General features: G+C 39.0%; 1 protein-coding gene across 4 annotated transcripts in view; it reads right to left on the bottom strand.

The window, feature by feature from the left end:
- arfgef1 (ADP ribosylation factor guanine nucleotide exchange factor 1) overlaps positions 1 to 13,607 on the bottom strand; it is a 179,765-nt gene that overhangs the window by 19,327 nt on the left and 146,831 nt on the right. For all 4 annotated transcript variants that reach the window (XM_033019361.1, XM_033019362.1, XM_033019364.1 and 1 more), the window contains 6 exons: positions 12,297 to 12,457; positions 11,856 to 11,986; positions 9,031 to 9,160; positions 5,748 to 5,883; positions 3,130 to 3,268; positions 333 to 405 (listed from right to left, as the gene is read on the bottom strand). In XM_033019361.1, coding sequence (XP_032875252.1) covers positions 333 to 405; positions 3,130 to 3,268; positions 5,748 to 5,883; positions 9,031 to 9,160; positions 11,856 to 11,986; positions 12,297 to 12,457 — 770 coding nt within the window. The remainder of the gene's footprint in view (positions 1 to 332; positions 406 to 3,129; positions 3,269 to 5,747; positions 5,884 to 9,030; positions 9,161 to 11,855; positions 11,987 to 12,296; positions 12,458 to 13,607) is intronic.

Here is a 13,607-nt window from a genome sequence, read left to right as displayed (position 1 = left end):
TCAACGCACAAAAGGCACATTTTTCTTCATTTTTATGATCGTTAGTTTTACAATTCTTCGGACTGATTGCATTCCTACTGATTGAATTACCACAACACAGCACCTTCAACGTTACCACGCACAAATTTAAGTTTTACAAGAGCACAAGTAAAAATTATTTTAAAGTAATTTATTTTTTTGAAAAATATATGAATAGGAACCTTAATATCCCAAGGTTTCAAAGAATGACAGAGAAAGTGAGTGAGGTAGAGATATGGAAGGGTTTAGGGAGGTAACTGCAGGGTTTAGAACTGAAACCAACATGATAATTTTGGAAGTGTTGAAATACATACCAATTGTTTCTCTCCAGCATCATTTTGTAATGGAGAGTCACCTTCAGAGTGTGAGGGTCGCCATGTTAATAAACTAAAAACCAAATTAGAGTACATTATTTCAGTCCTAGCTGAAAATTTAAATATGAAAAGTGTTATGCTAATAAAATAGATTTGATCTCAGTTATAGACTATAAATTGGAAATTTTAGCATTCCAATTCAAACAAGCAATACATAATCTAAACTTCAGTCTGAAAGATAAAACATATCAAGCTTCACAATCAAATCATGACACTATTTTTCAGTCTAGGCAGATAGGAAAATTCTAACCAACGATAAAGATTGGCCACATTGAAAGCATGGGTTAATCATTCGTAAACAGTAGAATTTTGCCAACTTCCAACAAAGCAATCCACTCACTCACAATATACTTTACAAACCTATCTCCATAATTCAATCCTTTGGCACATTTGAGGTAAACTTCAAACTTTAAATAAACCTTATCAAACACACATCTGGTGATTGTATTTGTTCTCATAATGCCACCTTCACCACAAGTATTTCCAATGAGTCTTCCTTTTTTCTCAGCTGTGGTTTCTCTTCCACAATAGGTGATGGGCTAATGGGCTATAACTGTGGCTATTTCATTTTCTGCACTTCTGCTCTCACCCTTCACCCTCTCACCCAACGCAAGAATAAGGTCCTAAATCCAAAAACTTCCACTCCACTCGCCCCCATTCTGAACAGATTGTAAGTCATGACAACTCCAACATGACAATACATTAGCCATACCTTCTCTCATTTAGCATTTCAGAAACATTTCTACTTGGGACACTGGTTTATTCTATCCGCACCAATACTCACTCCTCTCCCCATGGCACCTTCCCCTGCAACCACAGAAGATGCAACACCTGCTCTTATCTTCTTCATTCTCACTGTCCATTGACCTAAACATACTTTCCATGCTGCATTTGATATGGACAATTTCCCGCTCTACACTGGGAAAACCAAAGGCAGTTATGGTGACAACTACTTTATAGTCCATTCCGTCCACAAGGGTAATATTGAGCTTCTGTACTATTCAACCTCACTTGAAATTCTATCTTTAGCTTCTAATGCCATTGCAATGAGCCAATACAAGAGAAACAACACTTCAACTTGCAACCAGGCACGTCACAGATTTCCATTCTCAAATGAATTAAAATATTTCAGATCAGTGTCTATTCCAGCCCTGTAGCTCTCATTTCCAACAAACAGCTTTTACTCCTGTCTTCGGGTAATTTATGTTTATTTTCTCCTTCCCTTGACATATATTTTATTAATCACTAGCTTTTTAACATCCTCCTTCCGCCAGCCATATCACCACTATTGCCACTCACTTTCTTGCCTTCCCACTCTAACAAAGGTCTTACTCTATTGTTTCTGCCTTCTCTGCTGCTTGTTTCTTCAGTTCTGATTGATTAACGTGACTTGTTAAATATATTTCCTGCTCCAGGGATGTTGCCTGAACTGATTATTTTTAAGCATTTCATGTTTTATTTCAGATTTCTACCAATTACAGGAGTTAAACTATTCAGGTCAAGGCTGTGCCTGACACAGTCCCCTGTTGGTATTGAGTGATATGATCACAGCCCGCTGAGACAGACACTAATTATTTAGCTTCTGAATAGAAAAAATAGGCTTTTAATTTCAATGGTCATTACTGAAGCAAACATCTGGCAAGGGTGGGCTTAAATGAGATGCAATCATGATTCCAGGTTATAAGCATACGAGCAAGAATAAGCCACTAAGACCACAAACTTGCTCTGCAATTCTGTAAACTCATAGTTGATTGTAAGCTCAGTTTCACATTCCTCCAGTAACCTCACAGCTTTTGGCCTTTTGAGAATATAAGCAGATCTAATCTTAACAATATTCAAGTACTCTACTTCCATAGCTCTTTACAATACAATACAATACAATACAATTCAATTTATTGTCATTTGGACCCCTTGAGGTCCAAACGAAATGCCGTTTCTGCAGCCATACATTACAAACAAATAGACCCAAGACACAACATAATTTACATAAACATCCATCACATTGCTGTGATGGAAGGCCAAAAAAACTTATCTCTCCACTGCACTTTCCCCCCCGATGTCAGAGTCAAAGTCAAAGCCCCCGGCGGGTGATGGCGAATTGTCCCGCAGCCATTAAAGCCACGTCGGGTGATGCAAGGTCGCGCACCGGGTCTTGGTGTTAGAGCCCCCGGCGTGCGCTCGCAGTGACCCGCCGCCATTATCTGTGCTCTTTGAAGAGCACAGTTCCAAAGATTCACAGCCCTCATTGAAACAAGTTAATGTAATCTATCTCAAAACGAGCAATCACTTATATTTCAATATTATCATAGTTCGAGATTCTCCTTCGAATCATCCATTCCACATCTATCCTATCAACAACCCCCTTAAAATCTTACATATTTCAATCAAATAGTCCCTCATACTTCTAAACCTTAGCACGTACAAACCAAGCCTGTCCAATCTTTCCTCATGAGAAAATCTGTTCATTTCTTATATTTATTTTACTAACATATTGCTGGAATTTGATAATGTCCTGGAATCTTTGTGTACGAGTTCATGTTATAAGGAGCAGAATTAGATAATTCGGCCCATCAATTCTACTCGCCATTTAATCATGGCAGATCTATCTTTCCCTCTCATACGTACAAAAGAGTAGCCTGAAATTCATTCATTTTGTGAAAGGATCAACAGACTCTCAATACAAAATTGAAGTATTATAAAAATTACAAGTACTTCTTCCATTAAAGAGGTTTCTTACGCATGAGGAATAGTGGTCTTGAAGATGTCCAACATGCAAGTGCAAGTTTTGTCCCATGTTTCTGGCAAAAACTTTTCCCCATTCAGAATGACAACATTTTCCAGACAATTAGTCCCAGATCGAGCTAGTTGTTCATTATCTGAGAGAAAAAGCAAGACATTAACAATTCATTATAAAAAATAACTTTTAAAATTATTTTTGTTTGGATGAATTTCCACCAGTCACAACATGAATTGAGTTTTACTTTCTCCCGTGGAAAGCACAATACAATCCTCCCATGGCTTCATTTCACTTCAGTATGAAGTTGGGCCAGGTACTGACTCTGAATTAGCAGCATTGCTTTTATTCTATGGAAAGTGATAATGTTCATAATGAATGAGTGGGTGTTTTGTAAATACAGATGTCAGTACAAGCATTTCTTCTACCAATGACAAATATCCTAGAAAGGATAATCTTTGATAACATGGAATGAACTGACTGAATAAACGTTGTTCAGTTCCTGCACTTCATTGGGAAGATGGGCTTTCATGGTGATTTTAATTGGCAGAAATCATATCAATTTTTGGTTAATGTTGACACCTTCAACAAGTCGACAGTCACAGAGTTTGTTGCCATTTAAATCAGTTGTCTATCTGTATCTACACAGCAGTGCATTTTAACCTAGAGATCAGGTTAATTGACGTGTACATGAAAGTCAAGGATTCTTTGCAGAAAACAAGCTTGCATTGTTTAGAATTTACATTATATGGATATAACGTGTTGCAAAGACAGATTTAGAAGGTGATTAAATAGCTCAAAACATAGTAAAATTCATGAAAAACAGATGCTCTGACAAGCCTCTTCAACATATAATATTTTAGACATATATTGTTTATGTTTTCCTGGAAATCACATCTTGGGGAACTTGACCTGTCACTGTATTGGCAGTGTAACTACAGCCCAATGTATCAGGTCATCATAAGTAGAATAGACTGTTCCCCTTACTATGCCAAATTTAAAGAGACAAAATGCCTATAAATGGTTACAGATTCCTATTTTGTTGCCTTGCAAAATTTGCATAATGAAAACCCAATCTTGATGCTGCAGATAATGTACATTATAAGTTTTTAATGAATTATAATTATTTGAAGAAAGCAACAAAGATCTACTTGTATTTAAGAAGGAACTGTAGATGCTGGAAAATCGAAGGTAGACAAAAGTGCTGGAGAAACTCAGCGGGCGCAGCAGCATCTATGGAGTGAAGGAAATAGGCAACGTTTCGGGCCAAAACCCTTCTTCAGACTGATGTAGGGTGGGGGGGAGAAGAAAGGAGAAAGGAAGAGGAGGAGCCCGAGGGCTGAGGGAGAGCTGGGAAGGGGAGGAGACAGCAAGGGCTACCGGAAATTGGAGAAGTCAATGTTTATGACGCTAGGGTACAAACTGCCCAAGCGGAATACGAGGTGCTGCTCCTCCAATTTCCGGTGGTGTTCACTCTGGCCATGGAGGAGGCCCAGGACAGAAAGGTCAGATTCGGAATGGGAGGGGGAGTTGAAGTGCTGAGCCACTGGGAGATCAGATTGGTTAATGCGGACCGAGCGGAGGTGTTCGGCGAAACGATCGCCAAGCCTACGTTTGGTCTCACCGATGTAGATCAGCTGACATCTAGCGGGTGCAATTAGGACATTTCCGATCGGGCATCGAAGAATGAGGGCATCAGAAATGTCCTCATTCTTCAGGGAACGGGGTTTCTCCTCCCCCACTAAAGATGAGGCTCTCACCAAGGTCTCTTCAATACCCCGTAACACTGCTCTCTCCCCATCCCTCCACTCGTAACAAGGGTAGAGTCCCCCTAGTCCTCACCTTTCACCCCACTAGTCGTCACATACAACAAATAGTCCTCCGTCATTTTCTCCACCTCCAACGTGACCCCACCACTCGCCACATCTTCCCATCTCCCCCTGTCTGCTTTCCGCAAAGACCGCTCCGTCCGTAACTCCCTGGTCAATTCTTCCCTTCCCACCTGCACCACCCCTTCCCCTGGCACTTTCCCTTGCAACCGTAAGAGATGCTACACTTGTCGCTTTACCTCCCCCCTCGACTCCATTCAGGGACCCAAGCAGTCGTTCCAGGTGCGACAGAGGTTCACCTGCATCTCCTCCAACCTCATCTATTGCATCCGCTGCTCTAGATGTCAGCTGATCGTTTGGCCGAACACTTCCACTCGGTCCGCATTAACCAACCTGATCTCCCGTTGGCTCAGCACTTCAACTCCCCCTCCCATTCCGAATCCGACCTTTCTGTCCTTGGCCTCCTCCATGGCCAGAATAGGCACCACCGGAAATTGGAGGAGCAGCACCTCATATTCCGCTTGGGCAGTTTGCACCCTAGCGGCATAAACATTGACTTCTCCAATTTCCGGTAGCCCTTGCTGTCTCCTCCCCTTCCCAGCTCTCCCTCAGCCCTCAGGCTCTTCCTCTTCATTTCTCCTTTCTTCTCCCCGCCCTCCCCACCCTACATCAGTCTGAAGAAGGATTTCGGACCGAAACGTTGCCTATTTCCTTCGCTCCATAGATGCTGCTGCACCCGCTGAGTTTCTCAAGATCTACTTGGATACTTTTGAATACTTGTATTTGTTTTACCTTGCTGCACACACCAGTATAACTGTGCAAATATATCATCCAGTAGGACATCATTGAGAACTTCAAAATATTGTGTAAATACATCACAGATAGCATAAAGTGCATGATTACAAGTGGTGGTCATCCATTCAGCTTTCTGAAAAATAAAATCGGCTGACATTAATATTCTAACTGCTTAATAGATCCCCCCCATGTCTATTATACATCACAACCTCCAGATTCTGCATCAAGAGATCATGCAATAGGGAATGCTATGTAAATTTTAAAATCTAGGTTATTGTAAATATGCACCAGTGCTGGAGATGCATAAGAGCTTGAAGATAGAAATCTTCAAAGTGTACAACAAAGTGTAAAGAATTTAAGCTTAGGTTTCAGAAGCTGTACCAAATATATGCAAATATGTGCCATTGCACATAAAATAAAAATTTAAAAGAAAAAAAGTTACTAGATTTTGGAAGAATGCTGTAGCGTCAAACAGAATATCGCTGTCTTGATATCATTGCAATAGGCCTGAGGAAGACTAAACTACGTTAACTCAAAAATTATTGTTGTTACTGCAAGCAATAAACCGCAGACATCCTGTAGACTAGTTATTTCAAGGCGTTGACTTGCTAGCTGTGCAAGGAATTAAGCCCAGCTAATTTTCCTGATTGTTGACTTTGTAGGCTAGTTTTGATATGTTGACTGAAGATTGAGAGCCAGCAAGAGTTACTGTTGAGAAAACTGAAATATTTTTAGGACATTGGGTTATTAATTCATTCCAAAAGGAAATCCTGGTAAGTACATCCACACTAATATTTAGTGTTGAAATATTTAAACTTCATTATGTAAAGTCAAACATGCTATTTGATAATTTTATTGCTCATTTGCACAAACTTAAAAATTTGATCTGGATAACATAAAATGGTTAAAGCTATCTTAATTTAAGTGTTTAATAATCCCCAACCAAGAAAGACAAATATCCAGGTGACAAATTGGGCCAAAGGACCTGCTTCCATTACTTTCTGACTCTTCTGGTCTATTTCTATTTATTTTAAGAATTACATTGTTTGAAACTTTGAAATCAAAGTGAACAAACAAACCAGTTTTTAATCTACTACAAATGAGTAAATTCAGATGCTATACTAAGGATTATTAACTAGGATTATTATCAGTCTATTAAACAATGTGTACCTGGACTTTCAGAAAGCCTTTGATAAGGTCCCACACAGGAGATGTTGATAAATTAGAGCACATGGTATTGGAGGTAGGGTATTGACATGGATGGAAAATTGGTTGGCAGACAGGAAACAAAGAGTAGGGATTAACGGGTCCCTTTCAGAATGGCTGGCAGTGACCAGCGGGGTGCCGCAAGGCTCGGTGCTGGGACCGCAGCTATTTACAATATACATTAATGATTTAGATGAAGGAATTAAAAGTAACATTAGCAAATTTGCAGATGACACAAAGCTGGGTGGAAGTGTGAACTGTGAAGAGGATGCTATGAGGATGCAGGGTGATTTGGACAGGTTGGGTGAATGGGCAGGTGCATGGCAGATGGAATATAATGTGGAAATATGTGAGGTTATCCACTTTGGTGGCAAGAACGGGAAGGCAGATTATTATCCGAATGGTGTCAGGTTAGGAAAAGGGGAAGTTCAACGAGACCTGGGTGTCCTAGAACATCAGCCACTGAAAGTAAGCATGCAGGTGCAACAGGCAGTGAAGAAAGCTGATGGCATGTTAGCCTTCATAACGAGAGGAGTTGAGTATAGGAGCAAAGAGGTCCTTCTGCAGTTATACAGGGTCCTGGTGAGACCACACCTGGAGTTTTGTGTGCAGTTTTGGCCTCCTAATTTGAAGAAGGACATTCTTGCTATTGAGGGAGTGCAGCATAGATTCACGAGGTTAATTCCCGGGATGGTGGGACTGTCACATGATGAAAGAATGGAGTGACTGAGCTTGTATTCACTGGAATTTAGAAGGATGAGAGGGGATTTTATAGGGACTTCAAATTATTAAGGGATTGGAGAGGCTAGATGCAGGAAACATGTTCCCGATGTTGGGGGACTCAAGAACCAGGGGCGCAGTTTAAGAATATGGGGTAGGCTATTTAGAACTGAGATGAGGAAAAGCTTTTTCACACATAAAGTTGTGAATTTGTGGAATTCTCAGCCTCAGAAGAAAGTGGAGACCGATTCACTGGATGCATTCAAAAGAGAGTTAGATAGAGCTCTTAGGGCTAGCAGAATCAAGGGGTATGGGGAGAAGGCAGGAACGGGGTACCGATTGTGGATGATCAGCCTTGATCACATTGAATGGTGGAGCTGGCTCGAAGGGCCGAATGACCTATTCCTGCACCTATTGTCTTTGTATCTATGTAATGTTGGTTTAGTTTAGTGAAAAACACTCTAGCGAGAGTATTAATCTTTCCCCTAAAATTGTGTGCCCTCCTGTGAGCTGCCATGTTGCCTGAGTACTGAGAAAATGAGTCCAGTCAGGCTTAACTATGCATGGGAAGTTAAATAAAGAAGGTGCAACCTCACAGAGACATCAAGTTAATTGCCATCGAGGAATAGGTTGGTTGCCAATGTATTGTTCCAACTCATAAGATAGTCTGATTTGAAGGAGATTTAAAAAATCTTTTGGTGACTTTTTCTATTTCCCAAGTAGTTTTTGGGGTTCATATTTCAAGAACTTAAATATTAATTAAAAAATAAGTTGTTAATCAGGGTGGCATGGTGGCGCAGCAGTAGAGTTGGTGCCTTACAGCCAGAGACCCGGGTTCGATCCTGCCTACAGGTGCTTGTCTGTACAGAGTTTGTACGTTCTCCACATGACCTCCATTGGTTTTCTTCAGGATCTCCTGTTTCCTCCCACACTCCAAACACGTACATGCTTGTGGGTTAATTGGCTTGCTATAATTGTAAATTGGCCCTAGTGTGTGTTGGCTAGTGTCAGTGTATGGGAACACTCGACGGTGTAGACTTGGTGGGCCAAAGGCCCTGTTTCTCAAAATGAAATGAAAATAATATTTTCCATTCAAACAGCTAAAAAAAATTATTTAAAACTAAATAGCTAATGAGGCAGAAATTACTGCATTATTTTAAATTATTTGATTACGTATTTGAAACAAATGTTAAAATAGATCAAATAATGTCATTGAATATTGCATTATAGTTCCAACTGGAATGCTATAACTAATACAGAAGAAATGTGCTAAATGGCTTCATATTGTATTGTACTTTTACGATAATACTTGTGAATAAAAGTAATTGTACTTCAAAAGTAACTATCTACATACCTCTGACTGTTGTTCTGGAAGCTTCATGTTGTCAAAGATCCTGAAAACAATTCTAAACAGATCTTGCCACCAATGCTTCTCAAAAGTATGACCATAGGTTTTCATTATTTCAAACATCACAGTTAATCCCCTATGTCAAGATTTAAAAAAAAGATCAAATGATGACAATCTTGTGTACTTGTGAAAGATATATTTACTTATGTATTTTACACCTTAATTAGAGTGATTATTTCATTTATTCATTATACCATGTTGCAGAATCTGAGATTAGGTACAATACAGACTGTGGCATTCAATATTTTCAATTCACTTTGGAGAAAGTGGATATTGTTGGCAAGGCCAGCATTTAAGTGTACTTGAGAGACTAGTAATGAACCACCATCTTGGACCTCTGTTGTAGATATTCGTAGACTGTTGAGCAGGGAGTTGCAAGATGTAGAGCCAGTAACAATGAAGGACTGACAATATATTTCCAAGTCAGAGTGGTGTGCAACATGCAAGTGGACCTACAAGTGGTTGTGCGCTCATGTATCTGCTAACTGTAACCCATCTTTGCTGGTGTGGATTGAGGCCTTAGGCTGCGCTGTTGCAAGTGCATAAGGTGGGCAACTCACGTGAGTTTTGTAGATGCTGCATGTGGAAGTATTTAATTATTAAAGTGGTGAAAAGGGTACCAATCAAGTAGGTTGCTTTATCCTGGACAATGTTGAGTTCTTTGAATGCTTTTACAGTTTAACACATTCAGTCATTTGGGGAGTATGTCCATTATACAATAGACTTGTGCCTTACAGATGGTGGAAAGGCAGATGGTGCCAAGGACTGAATGACTGCAGGATAATCAACCACTGGCTTGCTCTTATAAATATTTATGTGGTTATCCAATTGAACTTCTAATTAAAGGTAACCCCCAGGATGTTAATGGTTTGGGAACTTGATGATAATAGAATGACAGTGATAGATGGTTAGGTCGTCCCGCATTGGATCTTGTCATTGGATGGCACATAGATAGCACAGATGTTATTTAGCACATTAACTTGCCTATCTGTTAACACTTTCCAATTCTCAAATAAATATGTTTAAGTATGAAAAAAACATAAAATGTCAATAAAATGAATGCAAAGCCATTTATTATTTATCGTCAGACTTTGTACATCAGCATCTTATATCATAAAGCAATATTTAAAATAATCCAAGTGTGATAAAGTCAAGAGAGATCCTTTTATCGGTGTCAGTGGGTGGCAGCAACTACAAAGAAACCATGGTGGCTTGGAAATCCTTTTTATTAAATGGTTCTGTGTGGACACTTGTCTTTAAAAAATTGATAGTCTTCACAATATTGACATTTGGAGCACGTACAAATCACTCCTACCAATATAAAACCAGCTTCACCACATGACAGCTGCTATCAAATTAGATTTCTGTAAATCTAATTTGTTTTATTGCTTACTTTCCAACTATACAGAAGCTGTGGTATCGTTAATGGACAAGTAACAGCTAATGGCGAGTCAGAGTACAGGAGAGAGACTGATATTCTAAAATTGTATGGTGCCTGAACAATAATCTTGTTCCCAATGTTAGCAAGGCCAAGGAGTCGATTGTTGACTTCAGGAATGGGAAACTAAAGGGCCTGTCCCACTTGGGCATCACGCAGGTGAATCCCAAAATCCTGGGGCGCTGCACGCTACTGTGCGTCACTGCCTACACCACCATGCCTCACTACGCGCCATGCGCGCATAATGTACGCCATGCGCGTGTGACGCGTAAATGATGTCGCGTAAATGACTCGCAAATGACGTCCAAGTGGGACAGGCCCTTAAGGATCCATGAATCTATTTTCATCAATGGCACTGGGGAGGAGAGGGTCAACAATCTCAAGTTTCGGGGCTTGTGTATCTTTGAAGATTTATCCTGGGCCCAGCACATTGATGCAATCACAAAGTAAGCTCATCAATGCCTCTACCTTTTTAGAAGATTGGGTATGTCACCAAATCTGCTGTTGAACCTTTACAGACATATGAGAGAAAACATACTGACTGGTTGTATCATAACCTGGTTTAGCAACTTGATTGCCCAGGAATGAAGGAGGGTGCAGAAAGTGGTAGGCATTGCATCATGGGTACAAACCTCTCAACTATCATAGAGATCAACAGGACGGGCTGCCTCAAAAAGGCATCAATGACCCACTACCACTGGGATGCCTGAAAACCGTGACCACCAGTTTCATAAACAGATTCTTCTCAGCAACCATCAGGCTCTTCAACAATACACTACACCAACACTACCTCAGCAACTATGTTCGACAATGTACTTTGTTTTGGTTGCACTATGTACTTTGGTGATGCACTATTATAGTCTGCTTGCTAAATATTACATATTATTAATTAATTGTGTTGTTGATTTATATGTATGTTATTGCGTGAATGGGCCTGTAAAGCTGCAAGTAAGAATGTCATTATTCTCTTGCCGCTACATATGACAATGAAACTCTCTCGACTTGACTCGTAATTCTTTGGCCCTTCTGATGAGATAATAAATATTATGGCGCAAAGGAAATAATTTTCTCAAGAAATTATTCTGTCCTTTGAAATAAAACAATTTAAAATGTTACTCAAAACACTAGATAATTCAGAAGGGTTCAACAGACTGGATAGTTAAGTGTGATAAGGTAAGCAAATTCTAATCAGTTATAGTAAAACAAACTGATGTACAATACATTTCAAAGAATGAATATATCCTGCCAATAGACACTTTAAATCTTACATAATATACCAACATTATTGCAATCTGAAATGCTGCTTTAATAACTTATCGAAATAATTTCTTACCTAGTTCTTACGTCTAATTTGCATCTGTTAATTATGCAAGACAACTCAAACAGAATTGGAAACCATCCTCTCACCCAAACTCGGTCTTCAGCAGGTACATTCATATCATCACTGGTATATTCATTGAAAGCCTGTTAAAAAGAATAATAGAATGGAACAATGGAACAATTTAAATTACTTCTGAATACAATTATGGAAACAATACGACTTTCATATTGTTTTTTTTCCCCATCCTATCTCTGTACGAGTCACATCTTTCCTTATTGGAGAACATCCAATAAAAAAAGTCATAAACAGCCATTTGTGCTGTCTGCCTACCCTGTCCAATGTCAAACATTCACATAACAATCACTCATTCCATTTCAAAGTCCTCAGTAAGATTATTTATTGAAATTACATTAATGTTCAATTATACTTAATTTGTGATAACCAAAATCTCACCTGTGGTCTCTCTGACACATATTTTGCACAGTGACGAATGAGACGTATTGCTTCCATGCTTGTATCAGGAAAAGCAGCATTGCAGGCAAATTCTGACAAACATTTTACTGCATCTTGAAAGGAATCTATTGTTGCTGGGAAATGCTTTGCAAATACATTCACTGTGAAAATAATATGAAAATTATACATTTGACTTTATTACTCTTAAAAACTCACTTTTGCTAATTTCAGGTTAATAATTGATCTCTTTGTTTATATGTGTGACGCATTAAAACCACCATTAAAATTGAAACTGACTTCAAATTAAAATTGTATTAAGGATTGAATTGAAAGGTTTTGTAATCCTGTGATATTTGTTGTATTCTCTTTTGTTTATGTTTAACTTTACTTTCAGAACCTTCAACAATGAACGCAAGAGGATAGAGAGAATGATGGACTCAGCCCAGTCCGACATGAACTAACCTTTCCCACATTGAAAACATCTATGAAGCGCTGGCTCAACATAGCGGCCCCTATCATCAAGGATCCCTACTATCTAGGTCATGCTCTCTTCTCACTGCTACTGTCAGGCCGAATGTACAGGAGCCTGATGACCACACCATCAGGTTTAGGAATAGCTACTTTCCTGCAGTTATCATGTTTGCAAAACATCCTCCAGAAAACTAATTCTACCTCTGCAACAAAACACTACAAATCACCTCTTGCACCACCATGGACTTATTTTCCAACTGTGGTCGCAATCATCTCTCTTAACCTGGGCCAGATTCCTTGTTCTTTTGCACAGTCTTTTTCTTTTCATTTTCTTATAGAATATGTAAAATTGATATACAATTTATGTTTTTGTAGTGTTTTAGTCTACGTACCCATGATATTGCTGCAAGCAAGATTTTCATTCCACTTGTACCTCACGGTACTTGTGCACATGCCAATAACCATCACGATATGAGAGATGTTATTAAGACCTGGGTTAGCTGCGCAATAATTGGAGAGACTGCAGTATACCTAACAGATTCTTCACTGGTATAATAAGGTTTGTTATTTACCAAGCACATTTCCATTCCAGTTAATTTTGCTTAGGGGGTCTTAGTTCAAGATTTTCTTTGATAAATATTTATTATAAAAACAACACGATTTAATATTTATTGCTTGGTTAAGTAAATGGTGCCATAAAAAATATTAAACGCTCAAAGATTTCCAAATCAAAAGAATAGTTAAGTATTTTAAATTAGATTACATCACAATATATACAAGATAATTAAGACTGAATGAAAGTGATGTGGGATGAGAACATGGTTAATGTTAAACACGATT

This window comes from Amblyraja radiata, chromosome 4, assembly GCF_010909765.2.
Source record: "Amblyraja radiata isolate CabotCenter1 chromosome 4, sAmbRad1.1.pri, whole genome shotgun sequence".
NCBI classification, from domain to species: Eukaryota; Metazoa; Chordata; class Chondrichthyes; order Rajiformes; family Rajidae; genus Amblyraja; species Amblyraja radiata.
The sequence above is the reverse complement of the archived record's forward strand: the minus strand, read 5'-3'. Positions and strand labels throughout refer to the sequence as shown.